This window comes from Drosophila willistoni, assembly GCF_018902025.1.
Source record: "Drosophila willistoni isolate 14030-0811.24 chromosome XR unlocalized genomic scaffold, UCI_dwil_1.1 Seg144, whole genome shotgun sequence".
NCBI lineage: Eukaryota > Metazoa > Arthropoda > Insecta > Diptera > Drosophilidae > Drosophila > Drosophila willistoni.
In genome coordinates, this window is record NW_025814057.1 from 8,765,147 (window position 1) to 8,791,624 (window position 26,478).

The 26,478-nt window shown below is 34.4% G+C and overlaps 1 protein-coding gene across 5 annotated transcripts; it reads left to right on the forward strand.

The window, feature by feature from the left end:
• Nucleotides 1-829: 829 nt before the first annotated feature.
• LOC6638724 lies at nucleotides 830-25,346 on the forward strand. Of its 5 annotated transcripts, none has more exons than XM_023181691.2 (7): nucleotides 830-1,087; nucleotides 9,251-9,349; nucleotides 22,916-23,110; nucleotides 23,188-23,295; nucleotides 23,872-24,036; nucleotides 24,108-24,208; nucleotides 24,282-25,346. In XM_023181691.2, the coding sequence occupies exons 3-7, from the start codon at nucleotides 22,984-22,986 to the stop codon at nucleotides 24,756-24,758; spliced, it is 978 nt and encodes a 325-aa protein (XP_023037459.1). In that variant the 5' UTR covers nucleotides 830-1,087; nucleotides 9,251-9,349; nucleotides 22,916-22,983; the 3' UTR covers nucleotides 24,759-25,346. The 5 variants fall into 5 exon arrangements, with proteins under 5 accessions (XP_023037459.1, XP_002061836.1, XP_023037460.1 ...); XM_002061800.4 differs by having other exon boundaries at nucleotides 22,916-23,098; XM_023181692.2 differs by having other exon boundaries at nucleotides 830-981.
• Nucleotides 25,347-26,478: the final 1,132 nt, after the last annotated feature.

A 26,478-nucleotide genomic window follows, 5' to 3' on the forward strand; every position in this document is an offset into this window, starting at 1 on the left:
AATCATAATTTTTATTGGTTGACTTTCATTTCGCTGGTACCCATGAATCCTTCACCTGGAACAGTCCCCCTTTGTTCGCCATGTAACATTTACTATATTTATTTATTTTAGATAGTAACATAATTTACGTAGCTTATACCACCACTCAATTTGAAAAGAGCGCGCAACTCAAACAGCTCGATTCCCCATGTCCGTCAAGTTAGCGACACTGTTAAACTCGAGTTAGCGACGGCCCTCTGTTAACCCTCTGTTAACTTTTTTGCATTTATAATTTTTAATTTTTCACCTATTTATCAACTTTTTTGAATAAATTATGAAGAATATATTAAATTTTAGTTTTAGTTCAGTGTTTTAAAGTATTCCATGTATTGACAATTTTCCCACCAGAAAGTAAATTTTACGTTTTCGCATAGCTCCCCCTCTAGCAACACGGTCCAATTCTTCATTTACATATATGCCCAACAAGTTTCAATAGAAATTTTAAGTATAGTTTTCGAGAAAACTGAGTATGTCCAGAAAGTCTCATTATGAAAATTACCAACGTTTTCGACTGCAAGAGCAGCCGAACATTCCACGATTTTATAATTCAGGATAAAACGTTTGACTGCCAGAGCAGTCAAACAACGCGCCAAACAAAACAACAGACTGGCAACACCATCATCCATAAAAAACAGCGTTTGCCAGCACAGAAATCTAGCTTTAAATTAGTCTTTGCTCATGGGTGAGTCTGCTCGTTAACAGAATGAGAAAAGGCTAAGTTTTTGGCCGAAAACAAGCCAATACCTCATCACTGCGACGAAAGCTTCGTTTTGTATTTTTTTTTTCGTAAAGTAACGCATTAAGTATCCGACCAGAACGTCGTGCGCGCACTTCAATTTTTTTTCCTCGTGTTGGCCAGATCGAAGAATTTCTCGAAAAATATTCAAATTACGGTTTACCGGGTGCATTCCGTTAAACTCTGAGCCAGTGTCGAGTGTGTGTGTGAGTGGTTTTTTGTGTATTTGGGTGTGCGCGAAAATTGAAAATAAATATGTGAAATTATCATCGGGTAATAAATATCTACATACATATATTGGAATCGAGAAAGGTGTGCATATTAGCATAGCGAATTGAAGCATAAAAAAAAACATAAATATATGCATATGCATACATGTACTTACATGCATACATATGTATTTATTTATGCATATGCATAAAAGGCAAAAGTCGCGCAGGAGGCGAAGTTAAAGCGGCGATCATTCATTATTGCTGCCTCTGCCGTAGTCGCAGATTCTGTTTCTTCTTCTTCTTTTTGTTCGTTAAATTCTGCTTTGGCCACTTCTGCTTCTTCTGCAACTTGGACTTACTTGCGCGACGTGTTTTGCGCTTACCTGTCCCCACCGCAAAGCGCTCGTTTGTATTAGTGCGAGCGAGCGTGCGAGAGAGAGATAGACAGAGAGAAAAACCAACACACACAGAGCCTCGCTCTAGCTAACTGTGTGTGTACGTTCACCGATTCTCTCTCTCTGTCTTTTTCTCTTTCTCTCGATCTTTTTCGATATATGTACATATATGTATATTCATGTATATATGTATTATTATTATTATTATTACTTTTTTGTTGTTGTTATTTTCTTACTTTTTGCACATGCAAAAAAAAAAAAAAAACAAAAAATTCCAGTTGAAGCTTTCAAGTCGAAGTCAAAGTTCTTGTTGCGTTGGCGTCAACTGCGGCGGCGACGTTGGCTTAGGCAGCAACAGGTTAGCCGCAAAAATAACTGAAACAAAAAAACACAACACAACAACAAAAAAAAACAAAAAAAAAAAAAACACAACTTGTACAGGTTAGTTGGCATTTTATCTGTTGTACTCTCTTTTTCCACAATTTATCTCATATCTGAGCTGATCGATAAATTGAAATTTCAACAAAAAAAAAAAAACAACAATTTACATCTTTAGTTTGCATTTAATATGACTCAGTTTGATAGATATTTTTATTATATTCTTTTATTATCCAAATACAATTTGTTTTCTAATGATGAATTTAATCTGACTAATTTGAATATTTATATACATATACATTGTAGTTTTGCAATCATCGCGATCCCCGATGATCAATATAAATTGTATATATATATATATGTACATATATACATATAGATTAGAGTTGTTCTGATTCGTTCAGATTGTTATTTAAAGGATATCGATTTATAATATGAGCAGATTTTTATGCAATTTATAAGAGATTTACAGAGATCTTCCTTCCGAAATATATGTATGTATCTGAACTAGAAACTAAAAGTGTTTAACAATTATGATTTCATTCTTTAAACGTTGAAATGTACTCTAATATAGAAAGATAATTAAATATAAAGTAATTAAATATATAGGAATTATAGTTTTTAAGAGTTGACGTTAGATTTTTCCCCAGTAAGATGCATCCATCAGATGGCGTATCTTGCTTTTCATTTTGGTGAGCACTTGGAGAGGGAAAATCTTTCGAAATCGTTGGAAATTTGAACAATTTGATCGATTTTCATTCATTTATTAAGTTTCACAGTGAAAAGTGTTTTTCTAGTTTGCATTCAGACCTTGAGAACGTATATAATACATATATTTGGGTTTAAGTCGGCTTATTTTTGTAATAGTTGGGATTTACTTTATTCAATTGAATTTAATATTATATTCCTTGGATATATCCAGAGGTAAAATGTGATATTTGGGGACGAATTTAATCTCATGAATCTCATATGGGGAAGACATTTTGCCATTGTTTAGACCAACTATTTTACTTTGAGGATTACTTTACTTGAATATGACTAAAATCTTAGAATTTTATTCAATATATTTTTTGAATTTTAACGCTTTCTAAAAAGGCTTAAACGAAAGGTCTAAAGACATATAGAGTGAGTTGTTGTTGTGGTTTTTTTGAAACTTTAACTTGGCCAAGTTGCTTGATTTGAGGCCAAATCGTTTTTCACATGCTATGCATATAACTTAACATTTGGACGTCTTATCAGTTAAACGGGTTAGTGGAAGGGAGGGTGGAGGGTGAGAGCCAGAGACTCATTACAGTTCTGCTTCTTTATGGCCCTGTGTGTGTGTGTGTGTGTATGTGCTACCTGCTAAAGTTTTGCATAGTTTAACCGTTTCTGTCGTTGACTAGGAAGAAGTACAACAACAACAACAGCAACAAAAACGACTGCTGCAAGTGAAACATTTTAAATTGCTTGCAGTCACGGCAATGCAGCAGTGTGTGTGTGTGTGTGTTTCGTTTCGATTTAAATATGCAATGTTTTTGCAAATAATTTGAAATGTTTTACCACTCTCTCTCTCTCTCTCTCTCTTGGTCTCGGTTGAGAATCGCTTCAAAGTTAATTAACAAATGTCCCAAAAAAATAATCACCAACAGCAGAAAAAAAACAAAAACAATGGCATGAGGATATGCCCATATCGCAAATTTATTTGACCCATTTGGTTTTAAGTACAAAAATAACAATTTTTAACAAATTCGATTTTTCATTTGGCACGAACATTTGTTTTTTTTTATATTTTTTGTTATTGTTTTTTGTTTTTTTGGTCCAAGGCAAACATTGTATACATAAGTCAGCTCCTGATAATTGATTCAAAGTCGGGATCAGTTTCCTTAGTCTTACTTAAAACTTTGCCGTTTGCCTTTTCCCATAAAAAAGATATGTAAAACGACAAGAAATATCGTTGAGTCCCTACGTATTTGGACCATGTGTAAAGAAATTGACCAAATATTCCCGAAATCTCTTTTCTGGTAGCAATTGACTCAATAAGAAGGATCTGTTTGTGTTGTCTAAAGTTCACATTAAATAACTTATAACGTTCAAGTGAACGAAATTTAAAATGGAAAAGGGGAAATCCTTACAAAGAAACCATATCATTGCCATTTGGATATAAAGGATGTAAAAAATTAATCATTTTCTGGCGGGATTAGTCCATATATAGGAATCCTTCCGTGTAACTGAACCATGAGAAAATCTAAAAGATCACGGAAAATTTGTTTTGTTTAATAGAAAGAGCTTAACAATCACATAAATGTTACAAAAAACAAAGACAATAAATGCTCTATATCGAAGGGAACTAATTAAATTTATAGCTTTTCATTGCATTTTTTTATGCACAGAGCATTCTACAACTTTTGAATGTGGTTCAAAAAATGAAATCCTTAAATGTTTATTTCGTCGTTTTGGGAGCACAATTAAAATTTAAACAAAGTATAGGGAATAATTCGCATTTGACTAGTTTCCAATTCGAAGTCGATTCCCTTTAATTTATAACAACTTTAACCGTTCGAGTAATCTAATCCTGCGAATCCCATTCCACTGATGTCCTCATTTTATATCCCTATTTAGGTCATCGTTTTGCGAGGTTTGTGTTAGGTCATTTTTAGGAACAAAAGGTTAGTTGGGTAATTAAATTTTGGGTCAATTTTAGCAGTCGCCCCACTAGCCCCCCCTCACTCATCACCCATTTACACACATATGACATTGTGTAGGTGAATTCCCTTGCGTGTCTGACTGTCATCGTAAAAAAAAAACCCTGAGCTCATCAAGCAGGAAGGAGAATACAGGTGGGGAGAGGGGATATTCCCACTGTTTACTATACTTAAATATATATATATATATACATATATTTTGCTTGACGCTTGGTCAACTTCCTAGACATGGCAGGAAGATAACAACATGGAACGCCCATTCCAAATCCCCCCTCTCCTATCCCTTCTTCGTATGTGTGTACATACACGTGATGTCAGGGTTTTTGTTTTTGCAAGGTGTGGAACAGAATCTCGTAAAAAATGAGAACGAAAAGAAGAAGAAGCAGATTCCCAGAATTCATTAGTTAATAAGAGTGGAAATTGATTCGCCAACCTCTTGATAAATAAGCATTACGACTGAGAAATAATTCTATTTAATTGTAGTATTTAGTTGTTTTTTTTTTTAGGTAATGACCTTTAACCGAATATTATTTGTTGCCATGCGATCTGAAAGGAAAACAAGAAGAGCTTGATAAAAGAAAGGATATTCGCTTAGAACTAATTGAATGCCTTCTCCTTAAGCAGTTTGCCAGCGAATATCCCAATATACGACAATCTGGCTAGCCTCTCATAGATGACCTCATATGGAATGGAAAAGAATAATACATTTTGAGAGAGGAAATGTTCTTTTAAAGGTCTCTGAATGCCTTTCATTCATAATAAATGAAACTCTTATAAAATTTTATATAGAAAATATCAACTTTAGTATAAATCGATTGCCTATAGAAGTGATTTTTCAATCAGTCTTTGTCATCTTTAAAAAATTTCTCATACTTGACTATTCATTTAAACATTTTTTCTGTCTCTTTCGCTCATTTTATGTTCTCTGTTTCTCTATTGCTGTCTTTGACTGGCTATTAAACCAGTTCAACGACTTTGGCCAAAAGCATTTGCATATTTTGACCATACAACAAAAAAAAAAGATAGAAAAAAGAGCCAAAACCAGAAAAAATGAAATAAGAAAAACACCTCGTCAGAAAATGTTAAGTAATTTAAACGATAAGACACTCAGACGTGCCCATCCATAATCCAAGAAATGAAAAGAAAAATCACAGTGTGAGAGAGCGAGAGAGAGAAAAACTGTCAACAAAGATGCAAGCGCGTGCCAGGGTCATAATTTCCCAAGTGCATATAGTCCAAATATCATTTTAATCTTGAATGAAACTTGAGTCTTGTCTTCAACAAATATCTAAGAGACGAGAATCTCCAAGGCTCAGCATGAGGATCAAAGATGAAATTAACCAAACAAAGTGACATTTCTTTTGTTAATTGTTGATTAAAAATAGAAGCCTCGCCTAAGTTTTTCCTTTTATTATTTGGGAGCTAAATGCTTCCGTTAAATATATGCAACTCATTTCCTGTGCTGCAATTCCATTAGGTGGTTTCAATTTCAGATCAATGCAATGCTAACATAATTCTCACTCACTCTCTTCCCATCTCTCTCTCTCTCTCTCTCTCTCCCTCTCACAACGGATTCTCATGTATGTAATCAAATCAAAACAACAGGCAACCAAATGCAATACAAATTGACAAAAGAATCGCTGAACCACAACCATCCCATCATCCCATCCTCACCCATCCACTCGTCCCTCTTGTCCGCGTTGTGTGTGTTATCTAGAGAGTGCAGCAGCTACTACTATGTGGCACTTAACTAGTTGCATAAATTTCAATTAAAATGCAGCAGCGAAACAGAAAAAAACCAACAAAAAGAAATGGTCTAACTTTATGTATTGTGTGTAGTAGGCCTCTCTCTGTCTCTCGGGCTGAAAGGGCGACTTAAAACTCAATTACATGACGGCACTTAATTACACGCAGCAGCAGCAGCAAAAGTGACCATTCGAAAGAGAGTGAGTGAGCTAATAAGGGGGTGGACTGAGGACTGAGGGGGAGGGGGGAGATAGAATGCGCAAAAAATTTGCATAGAACAAGTTGCAGTCGAGCTGCTGCAGCTCGAGAATGACCATGAAGGCGGCTTACATGCAAAAACAAAACAGAAGAAAAGAACCAAAACTGACAACACTCAATCGCAGTGGTGGAGAGTGGTGCACAGTGGGTCAAAGTGATCAATGGATATTTAGTTTTAGGAGCAAGGTTAGCCAGGCATGAAATAAAATGTCTAAAAGCTTGAAAATCCTTGTTATTTCGCCACATTTTTCTTAATTTTAACCAAGTTTCTCTGACATTCGCTTAGGAAAAAAGAAACATTCCTTAAGGATTCATTGAAATTCCTAAAGAGGACTAGTAAATTGTAAACTTGGACTAGTAGACTAGTAAACTGTGAGGTGAATTTTAATGGGAAATCAAGTTTGATTTTTTCAACGATCTCCCTCTCTCTTTCTATCTCGCCTTCTGTATTTTGGATAAGAATGTTTTTGAGTCACTGTGCCGCCTGTTGCATGCATTAAAGAGGAGCTGGGCGAGGAGCGGTGGCTACTTCTTCTTCTTCTTGCCATCCCACAGAAAGCTGACCACGCAAGTGTGACGTAGTCGCCAGCCGATGTCTGGCTTGATGTTATATTGGCCACTCAACCAAAGCTTTATTTTGATGTTGTTGTTGTTGTTATTGTGGCCTTCGTCGTCTCTCTAAATCTCTCTCTCTCTCTCTCACTGATCTGCCCACATTATGTAAAAATAAAACAGAAAACAGAAAACAGAAAAAGGTAAAAAGCCAAATGGAGGCGTGGTAAAAAGCCAAACAAACCAAACCAAAAATTCTTTGAATGCGCTGCCAGCAAACAAATTTCATTTTGTACATACAATAACAAAAAGCACCATAACCAGTTAGTTGATGGAGGGCTGGCTAACGGTGCTTAACGTCACCTACTTTTTTTCGACTTTTTTTTGGTAGATAAAAATACCTTCCCGGTCATATGGATGGATAGTGCGTTTTGTATGTGTGTGTGTGTGTGTGTGTATGTGAAAAGGTAACTGTTGAAACCGGTTTCTCTTCTTATTCAGATTTGTATATATAATTTTGGTGCATTGAAAACGAAATTTATTTTGAAATGAAGTTGAGATCAAAGTTGAGCGAGAGAGAGAAAGAGAGAGAGCGAGAGGGAGAGAGAGGAGCAACAGCAGCCCCCTGCAGATTGTTGGCCAAGTTTTCTTAGAGATTTTTTCTTTAGAAACATATTTTCTTCTTTTTTTTTTTTTATTAAATTTGATTAGAATAAATGAAATTTTTGGGTCATTAATTGATGGCTTCGATTTCGTAACTGAGGTTCAATTACTATAGTAGCACTTTTCCTCCCTCTCCTCTCCCCTTCCTACTCACTAAGTTTACGCAATTTGGGCGAGGTCATGGGAATTGACATCCATTCTAAACACATTATGCATATTGAAAAGAACGAAACGCCAAAAAGCTGTTCCGAATTCCATTCTAAGCATTGAAAGCATCAAATTGCTAGCGATTCAAGTTATTCAAAATATATGATTCATTTGGTTTTTGCTTGGAAAAACGAAAAGAAATTCGAAATAAATATGATTTTTCCCTTATTTTAGGTAACTTAGAAAAGACATTCTCAGAAAAAACATGCGAAAAAACTGTAGTAAATTTTCCAAGATACAGCTTGAGGAAACCAAGATTGCCAAAACTATATTAATATAATTCTCAAAATCTATCTAGAGTATTTCTTATTTTGCGCATCTGTAAATTAATCGATTCTTGCATCTTCTTTCTTTTGAATTTTAGATTAAGATTAAAACCTTGCAACTTTACTTTCGACTTGGAAACATTTTGAAATTTTTCGAAAATATTTAAGTTCTATCTCTGAAATAATCTTGGCAGTTTAATGACTTTTAGCGAAACTTAAGTAAGCAATCCGTCTTCATTTGAAACTAAGAAAACATTCTGCTAAATTTTTATCTATAAATAAGCTATTCTGTCTGTTTGTATTCTTATTTTGCAAACTTATCTTATAATATGTAAAGTAAGCAAATATTTTGTATGTGATTTAAGACAACTTTCTAGTCTTATGAGTCATCCAGCAGTTGGTTTCTTGAAATTGTTAGAATTCTCAACTGGTTCAATAGATTGAAAATGTTTTGGATTAGGAAAGAGTTAAAAGAACATAAACTTAACGCCTAGAGTAAGTAAATTTTCATAGTTAATTTGTTGGGACAATTATATAATTATTTAGCATACTAAAATGAAAGAAATGAAATTAGAAAGCCATCAAGGGAGACATTAAGATTTACATTTTCGTTTACTTTCATTGCCTCTCGCCCCATTCATTGTCTCAACGTGATTCACGCAATTTCCAATTTTATGACATTTCTCCTTTCCCTCTCCCTCCTCCTCCCCCTTTTAGCGCCCCATTTGTCTAGTCATTGCTTCGTAACTTGCATACAAATTGTTTAATGTTTATTTTGAAATTTTTTTGTTTCACTCTTGACTGTTGACTGTTGTAGGTGGCGTAAGCGTAAGTGTGTCTGTCTGTGTGTAGGTCTCTAGGGTAATTGTCAAGTAATTTCATAGTTAACTTACTGCTAGCTACATAGCTACTCGTTTTACTTTTGCAATTCAAGGCACGATATTACAGCAAAGATAAGGAGTTGTAACGTGAGTTTATCATTTAATTAAAGGGAAATGTGTGCAACATCATAATGTCAAAAGTCATAAGCAAAATTTTCACATCACTTGCAGGGAAAATGTAATTTCTTATAACATTTCTTGAACATTTTCTTCGTCTTTTCATATCTTTTTAGCTCAACAAAACGCGTTACAAACATGGAACATGGATTATAGAAGATCGAAAGGGTTTTAAACTGATTGAAAGCCATTTCCAGATCGCTTTTTTATTTAAGGTAAGTTGAGAAAAATTGCCAACCAACTTTACCCAACTAACTTTCAGCACAAAGTGCAAAGAATAAGTAAGAAAAAGTTTTGTAACAAAAATACATAAAAGAGTCACCTTTTACTTTGAACAAAAATGACGGAAACAAGTTCGTTTTTATTGTTATGGTATTGGGAAGTTATTCGACTTCTTTTGCGTTTTAATTATGTAACATGAATGACAGAAAATAAATATCAAAAGAAATCTATTTTAAAAAATATCTATTGGAAAAGAAGCTCGTTCTCTGTCTCTCTCTCTCTCTTTTTGAAACCCTTTTCAACTTGGCCCTAAGCTTAATGAATTGCTAAGGCTTTTTACTTTTGACCAAGTCAACATACACACACACACACAGCGTAAAATTTTGGCCCTTTTTTGGTTTGTTTTCTTCTGTGTGTTCATTCTTTTGGCATCGCATTTCTAATTGACAAAGCGAATAAAATTCCCATTGGCGGTCAAGGTTGTTAACCTGAACCGCGCCTCTCAAGAGAGAGAGACTAAAAGAGGAGGAGGGAAGAACGAAACAGGATAGATAGAGTGGATAAGGGGCAATTTTTACGCATTTTTATGTTTGCCAACAACAACGACAACAACAACTAGTGGTCGGTCTTGCCTTTCGGCATAATTAAATTATGTATACGCAGTGTATACAACAAAAGATAAAGGGGCATAACAAAAAGACACAAAAAAAAAAAAAATTATAATAAAAAGGGTTATAAATTAAATTAAAATATGCCAAAAACGAAGATGAAAAGTGTTTGCATATGTGTGTGTGTGTGTGTGTGTGTGTGAGTATGGGGAGACACAATAGCAATAACCGGTTCGGTTCAATAACTGAACGAACTGAGACAACGACTGGAAATTATATATACATATGTAAATATATATTCAATTACTTTTGTACCGGGTTCAAGACACTTTACTTAAAGTAATACAAAAAAAAAAGTCTCTCAATTAATCTTGAATCAATTATTATCTAACCTGATCTACAGATCAAAAGGAATAGCTATGTAATAAAAACCAACCCTTTAACAGTTTTCTTGATGTTAATTTTACTATATAAGATCAAAAAATGGTCACAGAAATTTCATTTCATTCACTAGTTTGAAAAGGTTGTTAAGATTTTAGTTGAATTCTCTTTTGGCAATTATTATATAATTTAGTTTCATCTCTTCTCTTTAGATCTTTGAGTAATAGAAAATTAGTTACCATTAGCATTTAATTAATAAATCTTTTCACTTTTTACTTACTTTGCCATTGTCTACAATTGGATTTACTACATGTAACGATTTTTTAGTTGTTTTCGAATTGTTCTTCTTTTTGGTTGTTGTCTTTTTGGTCTTCTTCTTGTTGCCCTCTTGTTGAGGCTGAATAAATCGAAAAGGATTGAGAATATACGAAAGCCAGGAGAACATTTTTGTAAAAAAAAGAAACCAAAAAACAAATTGACAGACAAAAGAATTTTAATTTTAAGGCAACTTTTTGATAGAATTATCAACAGCCAACTTATTTTATATCAAATGAAAAAAAAAAACAAATGATCCGATAATTATGGGAAGAGGGGTAACTACAAAAAAAAAGGGCAGTGTCCAGAAGAAAAGAAAACAAATTATGATGACAACATGTGACTCAGCTCACCTCAAGAACCTCACCCGCGTTTAATGAAGCAAAATTCTTGACACACAACTTATCAGCCAATACACACACACACACACACACACAAGACTCTTGTTCACATATCGAGAAGTTCAGTTCAAATCATTTGAAGTTCTTGCGGCATAGCGCTAACCTTTGCCACAGACAATGAAAACTTGTTTACCAAAAACCTCGCAACTTGGAAACCAACTATTTCAAAACAAAAATTGTCTTTCATAATGATAATTTTATTTATTATGTTGTTGTTGTTGTTGTTGTCTGTTGTTGTATTGTATTGCTCTTGTGTTTGTTGGTATCCCACAACACCGGTTATATCTGCATATGGCATATCAAGCATTTTCATACGAAGAAACTTGTCAGACATTGTCTAAAAAAGTTGATGAATGTCGTAATAAATATGCATGATTAACATCCCCTCGTTGTCATCATCATTATGTTAGTTTTCATTGTTTTGTGGAAAATTATAAATAGTTCATATGAAAATTTCACGATGACATTCAGTGAAAACTTGACATTATATTTTTTTGAAAATTGCTTTTAAAGACAATCATGCACATTGCGAGGGTTGTTACATTTGTTTCACAACAAACATCTCAAACTCATTTGAAAATGTATAATCCAATCCAATCAGTTAGCCTCAATATCATTAAAACTTATAGCTCTCAATGTGGCTAGATCTTGACGATTTATTGAGGTATTAACTACTTAAATTAGTTGAAAAACTTTGAGTTTTCAGTCTGTTGGAGTTTTATTAAAGGACAAGACTTTTAAAAACTTCGTTTAAGGCGCTTTTTAAACAAATTTTTTTAAAGTCTTTTGTGTCTTGAGTGCTAAATGATGTATGGAGGGATTGATGTGTATGAGGGACAAACTTTCCTATGATGTCTTGGCAAAAACAATTTCTTCGAAGTTTTCAATTTGACTGTAAATATTTATTTAATTTTCTTCGATTTACCTATGACTAATTGTAAGTCTAAAGTCTTCAAATGAAATCAAGACTAAGTCTTAAGAGAACACTAACCAAGCTTAATTCTTAAGCCGATTAAAGGCTAAGACTAAAGGAAACTCATTCTAAACTTGACTCTGTTTTCTACGATTTAGACTAGGATTAGGGAGGCGACTCCTCTCATTATATTTAGTCACTTTTAGCTCTGTTTTCTTAACACTTATTAAACACACCTCGCCTATTAGTTTGTTTGCTTTCTTTTTAATAATCTTGAATCTAGTAAAGCACTTAAATACCATTAAGCAATTATTTTTACATCATGAATATAATTTCAACTGCTCAACTTCAGTTGTTTTTGCCTTAAAAGCAAATGTCGCTGGTAAATATCTATATCTTGATCAGACATTATATTGGAATTTAATTGAGATAACACCGGATGCAACTCAGGGAATAGCTTTTAATAACATTCAATAAGAGTCAGAGAAAAATAGTTCAAAATTAATAAAAATACAAGGGAAAACCCTTTTGAATTATAATTTTCTATTGGTTTTATTTTCACATTTGCATTTCACAGAGTTCATTTATTTATTTATGTAAAGAGAAAAAAAAGCAAAAAAAAGATGAAACTGAAAAAAAGAAAAATTCGCATTCGCTCAGTTGCCATCGCATTTCATATCTATTAAGTTTATCTAAACATTATTCATATTGGCAAAGGCATTGGCAATGGCCATTTCGTTGTCATGTTGGAGTCAGTTTACCTTACTCTCTCCCCCTCCTTCTGCTGCTCCTCTTCCTGCCTCTTCTCCTCTTCTACTTGCAATGTCAATATCAATCTCAATCCGTTCGGTTTTTTCTTTACTTTTTTTCCCATAATTGTCGTCTGGCTTCCTATCTATGTATCTATCTACACATCTCTTTTTGCTCTTTTCGAGTGTGAGTGTTGTGCTGTGTCAGCTGATTAAGTGCTAGATATTTGCCATTTCACACACAACACACAGTAAACACGCAGCAGAGGGCAATATGATACTCTACTCACACTGCGCCAATTTGGCATTCCTTCGATGCAGTCGATAGATCACGCGTTCATTTTATGCACACACACACACAAACACAACACAGACTCGAATTTGAAATGGGCAAGTGGTTTGTCAGCTAATTGATGATTAAAAGCACGTTGAAGGTAAACTAAAAGTACTTCCGTTTATTGTTTAAGGTGCAGGTGGTCGAAAATTTGTTATATCAATTGACCAGAACTAAATATTAAGCTAAGGTGGAGTTGCCAGTTGCCAAATTGCATTTGGATTGTGCAATTTCTTTCTAATCTTTTTGTGTGTTTCTATCTAAAATTGTAATCTATAAAATGCCATAAACAAGTTTCATTTGGCCTGTGTCAAGTTCAATTTATTTAACTAACAACCAATTATCTTTTGACCAAAATATGCGTTCTACATTTATCACTATGCCATAAATTGTCTTGCTAACCTAACGGTAGCCCCATCTTCATTTCCATTTAGCCATCCTCTCTATCTGTGGCCAGGTTTTTTGAGTTAGTTTAGACGCTTGGGGCGTTAAATATATACAGCACGCAAAATTATGAGCTGAAAGCCGCTTCTCGACACGTTCTGTTGGCTCTTCTACATAGAGTCTAGTCTAAGTCTCATCATGGAGCAGCAGCAGTCGCCTCGTTGCACTTTCTACTTACTTATTTGCCAAGCCAGTGAATCGCTCTAGTCTCGTAACGTTTCTTCCCTTTCTCTGCCTCACCCACAAACCCCACCACAAAGTGTTGTTGTTGTTAGAGAGCGGGTGGAGGGAGGGGGTGGGAGGCTACTTTAGCTAATGACTTTATTGAATCGAACCCAAGAGGAATCTCTTGACTCTTTGTATGACTTTTGGCGTATCAAGCGCAAAAATTAGCACAAGCAAATTAAATGAATAGACTACAGAGGGGGCCCATCATAATCATCATCATCATCATCATCATCATCATTATAGTTCTAATAGGGTGAAGGGGTGAAAAAAAAAACTAATGGGGAGAGGTAACACCTTGGGTGTTCTCTATCAACAACGATGGACAACATAAAACTGGGTTAATATGTGTGAAGAGACGCATAATAGGAAACTGTAACAATTTTAACACTTGGCGTTAAAAATAAAGGGTATAAATAGGGTATATCTCTCTTTTCTTTCTAAAAATAACAAGTTACTTATAACTCCTTTTCTTTAAAATTATAAAATAATTGACTATCTTCTAATTTTTAGTAGAATTTTTATATTATTTTCATTTTGCGTGATGAAATTTGACAACAAATCGTTCTAAAGAGTTGCAGGATAAAGGAGAGGAAAAAATTTATGGAATTTCTACTTCATGTTTTTGGGGTCAACTTCTCAAAATAAATGCAAAACTATTTTTAACCTCATGTTTTGTTTAACTGTGCTCGTACAATTCTCTCTACAATTCTCATCCTCAACCTCAACGTATGTATATATAACCTTAACATTTTCAATATTGTCCTTTAGCCTTTTGAATCGTCTCTCTTTACGTCTATATTGCAAATTTGCCTTTAGATGTCGTGCTTAAACCTCATAAATAAACAAGGTCTTAGTCCTTCTCTTCATCTCTCTCCGGGGTTTAACTCATTTTACTTTAATATCAACTTGATTTTAAACCCCTTTAATAACAACAACTAAAACGAACAACAACAAGCAAACAACAAAATCAATTAACTTCCATTTCCAATGCTTTTTAAATAAAGTAATTTCACGTTTTGTGACCTAAACGCTTGGGATCGAGAGCCGCTGGCTCCACGGTCAATAAACCCCCCCAAAAAAAGAGAGCGAGAGAGAGAAATAAAAAAAAGTCGTCACTTAATCAAATAAGCAAAATCTTTTAGGGCTAAAACCGAACCAAGAACTTGGTCTAATGAAAAGTCGTTTTTTTCGCGGAAATTGGGTCAACACATGGAAAGCGGGAACTAGAGAGAGAGAGAGAGAGATAAAAAGAAAATGCTAAAGGCAGGCCCAAGCAGACAGGAAATTTACTTCAATTTGTCGGTCGCCTGGGAATCAAATGGCAAAACGTGTCGCCGCCGCCGCCGCCACTCGAAGAGGAGCTACGGTATAAGGCTTAAAAAAGAGTCTCTCTGTCTCTCTCACTCTGTCTCTGTCTCTTTTACACTCGCAGCACTCTATCTGTCTTGCTTTCTAACTCTAATGGGCCCTTTTTAGCTCACCTTTTTTTTATGCTATTGATTTTCACCCGAATCGTGTGGTTGGCCTATTGTTTGATTTTTAGTTGGCAACGCGAGTTTTTTGTTTATGCTACTTGGCCTGACTACCCGTGCTGGCCCGTGTCCCCCCAATACACCCCTCTCTGTCACTCTGCCCATGTGCCTGCACTTGTTGCCATGGTAAAGTGCAAAAAAAAAAAAATAAACAAAAAAAAGGAAAGAACCAACTAACTTTTTTGTTAGCTGTTGTTGTTGCTGTTGTTGCTGCTTGGTGGGGAGCAAGGATAGTTTTTCCATCGTTTATATGTGTGTGTGTGGTTGTGTGTGGCAAGAGTTTTGCGCTTTTCTCTCCCAGTATGTTGCCTTGGAAAAAAAAAATAGAAACACTCTTAGGTAGGCTGGTAAATTGGGAACACTGGAAAATGCAATTTGCTTAACGTTACTTCACTTCAAATTTCTTGCCAAGGAGGAGACCTAACCTAAAGCAAAAGATGGCTTAATTAGATGATGAAACTAATGCGAATCGACTTCTTTAATAAGCTATTTACATTACTTTACAACTTTACAACTACTAAATGCTATTAACAAGAGAAGAAAGTTTCGCAGTTTCATCGATTATTTATAATAAATTAGCAATAGATATCGATTTTGCATATCAATTTGCCATATATCGCATTTAACTAGCTAACTAATAGAAAATTAAGTAAGTAAGTTGTCTCGCCGACTTAGGTATACCATACACCAGTAAAGCAACTATTTCAAATTTATTAAACAAATGCATTTTCACATGCTTTTTACAAGCATATCTTAGCATCTCGCTCACTCAAGCATACGAGCACCCTAGCGCCCCCACCAGCCAACGGCCAACTCCAGCCTTATGAAAAATCGTTTATATGCATAACTCGACTGTTTTTTGTCCGATTTTGATCAAATTTGGTTTATCAACTAATTTTGCTGGATATGAGTATCAAATTTAAGTGTACCAAATTTGATTGCATAAGGTAGACAAATACGGGAGATAATCGAGTTTTTTCAAATACGGGGGCGAAAAGAGGCGTGGCAAAATCTTTACCCATACATAATGTGCGCATTTACTAGGCAAATATACCAAATTTGGTGTCTCTAGCTAGTACCATTTCACCCTATGGGTGTATGGAAAAGTTTCCTGTACAAAATCCAAATATTGTTAGCTCCACCAATCATATGATATAATATATTCATATATTCATCATAGTTTATAATTACTTTTTCCTTTGAATATATATGTATGTATAGGTATATTTATAATTATATCAAAATTCAATTCATTTCAAAGATAATGTTTGCTGCAATCAAATTTTCAATATTTGAAATATTTGAATAATATTTGGTTCTTAATCTATAGCACAGCTTATTTTATGTTTTAAGTAATATTTAAAACTAGGATAACTAGGCGAAAAAGGGCAGAAAAGGTCGAGTTGATTTGATAGTTCCCCAAGCGAACACTCCTGAAAATATTTGGATTAAATTCCATTTCTCTTCTAACAACTAAATTGAAATGGGTCTTAAATGAAGTAGGCATTATATAATTTCTTTCAGTTTTGTTTTTTGTTCCCAGGCAATAAAATAACCAATTCACAAGTCCAATCTTAATATACAAATTCTTGTTTTAATGGCCAGTTACAAACAGAAACATACATATGTACATACATAGTTGTCCGTTAAGTAGCGAAATGGCAACAACTTCCGTTTGATGGAATCTCAGACATGAAGAACCCAACTTTAACTTACCCTCAGACTGAAACTGTTTTTTTTTTTCTAGCCTCAGGCTCAGAAGATCTTTCTATCTCTCACACACATGCTAATCTTTACAAGAAGCAGAAGTTGTTATGGGATAGAAACTTCACTTAGGTAGCATAGAGTCACAATGGAAATAGGTCACTCCATAACAACAACAACAACAACAACAACTAACGGAAGGAGATGTATGGTGGGGCGGGGGGTTCTTCAGCTGTCTGAACATAATTTCATCTCTCTGTCGTCATAATTGTCATTGTTGTTCTTGTTTGATTTGTGGTTACCACATTTCTTTTTACTCTCTTTTTTTTCTTCCTCTTTTCCAGTTGCTTTTCTCACATATATGTACATAGTTTGTTTAAGTGTTTGGTGGAAAAACTTTTACTTTGTTGCATTTGACACTGCTCTTTTTCATCTTGTTGTATTATGTTTTCTTCAATTTTTCATTTCTGGGTGAAAGTTTTTCTTAGTTATTGGGTTTAGATTATTCTTGTAAGATAGATTTTAAATACCCTTCAATAATACGTAATCCTCTTGATTGATAAAGTTTTAAAAAGCCAACCAAAGCTTGAAACATAGTTAACTAGGAGCCAACATAGTTGTTTGCTTTGACACTATTAAAAGTGTGAAATTTTATGGCAAATTTTTAAAGGAATCCATGTCGTTTTTGATCGAATTTAGCAGAATTTCATCTTGACCAAGTTTGGTATATATGGCAGAGAGATATAATCTATGTGATCTACTTTTCTTTTAAATATACAAAAATAATTGTCTAGAATTTCGTCACTTTTGCCTTTACAGAGTAAGGGACTTCTACACATAAAACTAGTCACTGGATTAATTATACGAAAAATAATCATCAATTTTACCTTTCAACAATTTTGTATTGATTATTGATGAGTTATATCGATTATATTTTAAACATTTTTGATATCTATTAAATAGAAAATTAATAGATAAGCCAACTAAAAGACTTTGACTTTCTTTAATATTATCGTAAGTGTATTATATCAAGGTAATATGCTTGATCACAGGTTATCATTTCTATACAGGGTATTAGCCTAACTATTTTGATGTGTTATTTGAAAAATGCTTGAAATTTTCATATTGTATATATATGTATTTGTTTTTTCTTAACTGTCATTGCATCTGTCCGAAAGTTTTTGTGTAGTATAGTTGTGTATATATACATATATGTGTATATATCTGCATACATAAGTACATGTGTGTGTGTGTGTGTCTTCCAACGTTGTCTGTATGTATTTATCTTTCATTATGACAATGCTGCAGAAAAGTTGTGCAAACAATCAACCTGCCAACGCCCTCTCAACCAGTGGCACGACTGCCACTGGACAACTTGCATTGACAGGGGAGACTAGTAAGAAAGTGACAATGGTGATGGGGGGTGGAGGTGGTAAAAGCCCTATCACCCTGCTTAAACTATTCAAATACAGAGAGAGAGAGACAGATGGTATATGTATGTGTGTCAAGCCCATGTTATGCTAGACATTGTCATTAATGAAGAAGGCACATACACTGAAATCGAGGTTGCAGGTGGTTAGAGGATGGGGTTACCTTTTGTGACCAACTGTTGTCTATCCCATATACACATGCTGTTTCCCTTTACCCCCATTTACCATTTCCAGACGACCGTCCATGCCAAAAAAGCAAAAAAAAAAAAAAAAAAACACATTCAAGTAAAACTTATTTACATAACATGTGTTGCATTTTCCATGTATGCAATGGTTTTCTCTTTGTGCCATCCTTGTTAGTTTTTGGTCTTTGCCAAACAATTAAGCATAATTGTTATAGTTTTTTTTTCCACCTTTCTTCATTTTCTTCTTTGACAATTCCCGCAATTTTCTTTTAGACTATTTCCTATTTATTGAACAGAAATGGTTAAACTTTAATTCATTTGGTTTGCATTTAAAAAACAGAAATAACTATATATATAATGATAAGATTTTATGCGAATTAAGACAATAAATTAAATAAATGGTAGAGAAATTCAAAGACTTAATGAGATTTTCAGATTTCTCATGGAATAGAGAATAGCACATTCAAGTGAAAAATGTTAAAACGAAACCTAATCTAATCGTTTACTAGTCATACTCAATCATTATTATCTATATCTTGTATTTGCTTGCCATTTTGTTTGCCCATTTAGTACAAATGCTAGGGCTAACCTCCTAATCCTCGAATCTACTCTTGCTCCCTCATCTCCAGCTTCTGCTCGTTCTCTTCATACAAAAGTCAAAGTCAAGGAATGAACTTTTCTTTCAATTGTGTCACGATTTTCAACTTGCATAAATTTTTTGGGCCATAATACCTCGACGCCACGCTCTTTCACCTCCATCTCCAACTTGGCCGATCGTGTCTAGTGTCTCTCCCTCTCTCACTGTATCTCTCTGGTGGCATGCCACGGCGTGGGGCAAGAGGAATAGTGTTAGAGTAGTGCTCTAGGCAATTTGATTACCCGTCATGCGCGTGATTCAGAGGTGATGTGCATATATTTATGCCATTTTTTTTTTGTTGTTCCTCTCCTTCTTTTTTCTTTTTCTTTTATGATTTACGGTCACAGAAAAGCTAACGCGAGCGTTGGTGTCAAAAGATAAGTATATATATAAATAGAGAGAGAGAGAGAGAGAGAAAGAGTGAGATGCTGGCAAGTTAGACAAAGTTGTAGTTGGCTTATTGAGTAGCCAACACGTTTTTGACCAAGTCAAAGTAATTGTCAGCGGGTAATCGTATGGCATACAGACAGTTATCGTGTGGGTTTATACCCCCTTCTCGTTCTCTCCTCACCTCACACTTGGGCGGCATGTCTGCGTCAGCTTTTAAAGTCGAAGGCCATAAATTATAATCTATTACTTACATTCATATAAATGTCTTTTTGTCTAGTCAAGGTTGCACAATTTAAAGGGTCCACATCTCCCTTTTTCTTTGCCTTTCGAGAGAGATAGAGGGAGGGTTACTTATCGATGCTAAATTTATAGACTTATCTTTAGATCTTACTGATAATAATTGGAAAGGAGTTTAAACGATCTTAATCGGGAGGAAATCTAAAAATCTTTGCCATATTAAGCCTAACGAAAGCTTTTCCAATAAATGAACAACCGAAAATTTGACAACCTGTTGGACTCTTTGTTCGTTTCACTCGCTCTCCTTTACAACATTGACTCCCCAATCTTCTCCATTCTATTATAAAACCCCAAAAAAAAAGAATGAAAAAGAGAAAAAAAAGAATAAAACGTTCCACTCAAGCAAGCATAAGTCGTACTCGTAGTCAAGAAGCAGAACCACCAGCATTCGTTTGGGTAATTTAAGACCCTACCAAGAGGTATATCCATTCTCCCCGCCCCACCTTCCATTTCCACACCGTGCCCCATCCAACTCCATCGCTCGTTCTTTCTGTCGGTGAGTGACTTTTTGCATTCACTTTATTGTTATAATATGTGGCCGCCTGGTTTTTGGTTTGGTTTGGTTCGGTTTGTCTATTTACCGCTAAGAGCAATAAACAGCCGCTGGAAAGTTGATCAAAAGCCGGCTTCAAAATTGGATACTCCACACTCCCCCTTCCCCTCCCACACACAGACGCATCCACATGGTTGGTTGGATAGCTGGTGAGTTGGTTACTCAACTTAACTGAGTCTCAGATTCGTTTAACGTTCTCCCACTTTTTTTTTATTTTTTTTTTTTTTTTTTCGTTTTTTCTATCGACTTTTGTCATCTCCAGTTTCGTTCTAGTTTTTCAGTTGTCATTGAGTTTGACTTGAGTGGCATGGAGGAGAGACCAGGGTAAGAGATTTCAATGTTTAGTTTATTAGCATGTCACAGAGAGATAGAGAAGTGTATTATATTCTGTTCAACTAGTAGTGATCATATTATTTGAGAACTATAACAAATAGACGGAACACAGACTGAAAGAGGAGACATACAGGGAAAATAGAGATTGGCTTTGATTGATCCTTAATGTAAGTCAAGTTAGTCAAGTTGAGTTGACATTAAGAGCAATGACTTGCATTCTAAATGATATGTTAATTTCTCCATATACGAGTGTCTCTATATTTAGCTAGTTACTAGTAGATATGGTCAAAGAGTTGTAGTTTAAGTTACTTTCCTTGGATTTCTCTTGAGCAAATTTTTTCCTGTGAATTTTGAAGAGGATTAAGCTCAAGAGGATCTATCACTTAAGGCATTTAAGTACTTTCTCATCTGTTATAAAGACGAACTTCTTTTTTTTTCGTGGTCTTGTCTGCCTTATCAAAGTAGCCTTTGACACGAGATAAAGTGCAGGTCGATAATCGGACAAAGCCATAAATCTATTAACCTTTTTAGTCCTTATTGATTGTCTTCATTAAACACCGCAGTTCGTTTTAAAAAAGGTAGTAAAGAAACCAAATTAGAATGAAATCAGTCTCTAGCTATGATTCTACAGATTTATAAAGTTTTATTTCTCTATATTCGACACCTGAAAATATAACCTTGGATTTATTTCTCTTATGAATAACATTTTATGACAATCTAATAAGAATCCAAGAGTGACTTTGACGTCAAAGTTACTATATATCGAAGTGACAAGGAGATTGTAGATTATATTTTTTATTTTCTGTAACTAGGATACCTAAGGATAAAGGATAAAGCATAGGGATGTTTTTGTATTTGGGGCCACCCTAATGTGATATGTAATAGACATTGTCTTTGTGTTTCGTCATCATACATATCGTATATATAATTTTATATTGACTGTTTATTGATTTCCACATACCTTATCAGCAACTAAAAAATTAGATCACAAACAAAGAAAAGAGTGTGAAATTTATGTGGATATATACATATGTAAGTTTTAACACTTTCCTACTAAATCGAAGTTAAATGAATATCAAGTATACGGCCCTTATTGTTGTCATATTATGAAAATCATGCATTGTCATTCTGTTTCTAAATGGCACTTGCTACTTTTCAATACTACACAATTAGCAAAGAGTTGGTAAAATACCAATATATGGTATATATATCTGCACATAAATTGAATGTATTTGGTTTGAACTCATCTTGAAGTAACTAAACGATTTTTAATTACATGTTAAATGAAAATCGGCTTAACACAGAATACAAATATTTGACATACAATTGAGACAACATTTAAGTATCTTACGGATGCACAAACACATATATAATTCCACACACACACACAAACACACGCGCACCCAGCCACCCACCCACACACACACGCACACGCACACAGATAATGATTTGTAAGAAAAATTTTCTGCGTAAGCATTTTTGTATACCCTGTAGCCATGATAGATTTCATGGGTATATACAGGCACAGCCTAGATCACTCCTCAGGGCTGAGCATTTAAGTCAGTGTCAGTTATTGCAGGGTATGACACATAGTCGATGATGAGCCAAGAGATTAAGCTGTATCATTATTTTTTTTTTCTTATTTTTTTTGCGCAATTTCAAGGTCAACGACAAGTAGCAGCTCTTTATGTATGAATGAGATCTAATTGTTCGTTTATGGTAAAAAAAAAAAGAAAGAAAACGAAAACGAGAAGAGGAAAGTGGCAGGCAGGCATTACAAAGGGAAGGGGCATTGCCAGGGAACGCGGAGGCGAAGGTGCGCCTTATGTAAGTACAATGCCAAATATTGGATTACAGAAGCAAAGAAAAAAAAACCGTAATGGCACGGCCTAAGAGAAAGAGAAAGAGAAAGACAGAGAAAGAGCTTTCATCTCATTTCTAGCAATAAAAAATGGGCTTGACAATGACTTTTGTTGTTGTTGTTGTTGTATATTTGAAATATGGCTCAAAGTCAATGCAGTTAAAGTATATAAATATCTAAGATGATGACATAATTGAGCAAAAGAAATATTATTTATGTTCCCATTGTATTATTAAAATGATATTTCTATTGATCTCTTTTCAGTTTCTTGGATCTCAACACACATTCTCAATTTTTGCATTATTGTTATTCGTTATGCTGTACAGTAAAACATGGCTAAATCGTCACTTTATGCTGCTGGGGTGACCTGTTTGGGTTTCATTTGCTTTGCCTTGGCATCGGTGGCCATTGGTATACCAATTTGGGGTTACTACAATAGTCCATCGGGTGAATATATAAGTAAAATTTACAAAAAAAAAACAAAATAATATGTAAAAAATGTAATTTTATCCTTTTTTTGTTGGTTTTTCCCACAGGTGGCTTTGATTTGGATCGTGGATATTTTAGCCCGTTTAAAGTTTGCAAACAATTGACATATAATCGCGAAAAATGCGGCAATGATGTTTCGAAATTTAGATTAAGCAGTAAGTATAAATACACATAGAGACAGAGAGAGAGAGAAAGAGAGAAGGAGAATAATTAGTAAGTCAAAGCCGAACACTGTAGACAAATATTACTTTAATAAGGAAAGAAACGCTCGGAAAATGATTTGTTTAAATTTTCCAGCCGTGTACTGCTACTCCTGCGATTAGCATATATGCCAGAGAGGGGCGGCCCCTCCCCAGTGCCGGATTAAGCCACCGCAAAAGCCTGTAGCAATCCAAAAATCGATAGATATATAGGTTTTCGGGAATGCATGATGCAAATTAGAAAATTATTTTCATGAATCGTTTGAAAACTATTTTTTTTTTTCTGAAATTTTCCGACTTTATTTTTGCCAATTTCTTAGTTCTTGCATTAAACACTTCGATATTTGTAATCGATTTTTTAAAAAGTCAAAGTCCATTAGTAAAAAATGTAGTCAATGCAATATAAGTTTCGGAAATCGGTTATTCAATTTGGCAAACTTGTAGATTCGCAAAATTTGAAGTTATAGAAATACGACCAGATTTACATCGTAAAGAAGTTTGTCTGTATTATACTTTACCCTTTTTTTCCAGATGTAGTCTTTATCAGTGGCCTATTGGCCATTGGCAGCTCAGCTGTGCTGGGCGTATTTTGCATACTCTCGGTCATTCAACATGCAATGATCTCATCGAGGGAGAAGGTTGTTATGCCCTATACAACACTTGTGATAGTGAAGCTACTCTTAGCCCTGTTAGGTGGTAAGTGAAAATCATTTCCAATTGCACTTGTTAAATGATTTGAAATGATTGATAACTCTTTTGGTTTTCAGGTGTGCTGGCCATTATAGCCACTGTGTTATTTGCCCTGCAAATTGATGAGCAAGAGCGTTTTGGTTTCATAATCACTCGTGGCATATCCTTTTACATACAGGTAAGTGGTTGTGGTAGTGTGAATATTTCGAATCGTTTCGTTTAATCAGTGCAATTTGTATTACTTGTATAAGATTGTGGCTATTGTGCTGTCAGTGGCCCTGTTTGTGGCCGCGTTGTACGATGTGATCTTTACACGCAGTCCAGGCGGTGATCCGACCATGGCATTGGATGCCTCATCGCCTGCCAGCGCCACAACCTTCAATAATCCCGGTTTCAAGGAGCCACGCAGTCGCAATGGCGTATCGGTGACGGATGCTTCCGGCAAACCGTATAGCGGGATTCGCAACGGTGCCGGAAGTGGCGGCGGTACAGCGGGCAGTGTGGCCTCCATGAGCACCACAGTCACAAGTGTTTCGAATGGTTCGACACTTGATTCGGTGACACGATCACCATTACGTTCGAGCCTGAAGAAACCCCGACCACGGCCAGATCCAACGTTGGGCATACAAAATCCGGGCTATTCTGGTTCCGGTAATTCACCGCCGCCCATGCGACGAAATGGTAGTGTGAAAAAGGTTCGCATACAGACGCACAGCACAGAGGTTTAAATACATATGGAATGTGTAGAATCTGTTCAGTAGAAGTAGTTAATAAGTGTCGACAAAAGCATTAACAAACAACAGCAACAAACAACATTTACAAAGACTGTGTACAGTAGCAAACAAAAAAAAAAAAACAAACAAACAAAAACAAAACCACGAATTGACACAACATTCGAACATTTGATTTCAACAAGTACTTTTCAAAAATTTTCATTTTGTTTTCTTTCTTTGATTTTTGTTTCATTTGTCTTCCAACAATGGCCGCCCTATACATACATATATCTTCATATCAATGTGTGTGTGTGTATATAGCAGGCTATAACTAATTTGATTTCTGTTTAAGGCAACGGGTTCCGTCCATGGGCAAAAAAGAAAAACAAAAAAAAAAGACAACATAAAGTATTTCATTTGAATTTTCTCTCAAAAGTATTTCAAAATGTCCTCATAAACCATTAAACCCCCCCACATACACACACACACATTCACCCACCCACACACACGGCCCAGTTCCGTTCCACAAATCAGTTATACTTATTATCCACAAAATGAAATCCACAATTAATATTTAATTTAATTTTAGTTTTTCACCTGCAATATATATTATATAAATTAAAGTTTCTTTCTCTTCTCTACATAATATTTAAATGAAAAATATCTTAATATAATTTTTTTTTTTTTGTTTTTGCTCTTGTTTAAGCAAAAAGAAAAAAAGATTTGTAAAATACATAAAAAACAAAACAAAAATCTAAAGCAAATTGTTAATTATAACTAAGTTTAAGCAAAAAACAAACAAGAAACAAAAACATATTTAATAATTAATAATATGTCATTATTGTTAGCGTTAAATTTCTTTCTCTACATACATATATTGTATACAAACAAATATAAATATATATATATACATATATATATATATATATATATATATATATATATATATATATATATATATATATTTATATGCATATAAATTAATTGTTACGCTAAAATTACCAATTGAATTGCAAAAAAAAAAAAACAAAAACCAAGCTTGTTTGTTTAATTATCTTTGATACCCTTCTTTTTATAATTGAAATTGGAAAATGTGTGTTTCATGTTTTTTCCGCTATTTAAGAAAATAATAAATTAAATACAAAATTATACAAACGTTAAATATTAATTGGATTTTTTTTCCTACAAAGTTAAGTATAATATCTTTGTAAACGGTAATAGTTCATTTTTTTTTTAATTATAGACTTTGATCCTTTTCATCCGATCTTCAAAAATGGTTAAGCATTTTTACTTTAAATAAATGGAGAGAAATGTAAATGTCAAATATTTACGAACTACGGATGGCGCCACTGTTAAAGTCGAGCCTCTGTTAAATAAAATATAGATTTTGTCTGCCTGATTATTCGTCAATTATTACAACGTCTTCTGGCTACCATTGACTATTCCAAAATGGATAAGGACCCTTTTTATAATATTGTTGGAGCATCTGGGCTACTCAGCTATCAACAGAAATTCCAATATTTATATTTAACAAACGGAAATGGCATAGCCAATAGTCAACGGAAATTGCCATTTACGTTCAACTAATTTAATTAACCTTTATTTTGTTAAGGATCATCTATTGTTTTGAATAAAATGCTGCAATTAGTTTGCGAAAGGCGTTAAATTTAAAAGTGATATTAGTCTTGCTTCTTGAACGTTTTGTTTTTAAATAATTTGAAACTTTACATCAATT

Coding starts and splice junctions, on each gene's coding strand:
- LOC6638724 (XM_023181691.2), top strand. CDS start 22,984: ATGGCTAAATCGTCACTTTATGCTGCTGGGGTGACCTGTTTGGGTTTC. Junction 23,296..23,871: donor TTCGAAATTTAGATTAAGCA/GTAAGTATAAAT, acceptor CTTTTTTTCCAG/ATGTAGTCTTTATCAGTGGC. Junction 24,209..24,281: donor GCATATCCTTTTACATACAG/GTAAGTGGTTGT, acceptor TACTTGTATAAG/ATTGTGGCTATTGTGCTGTC.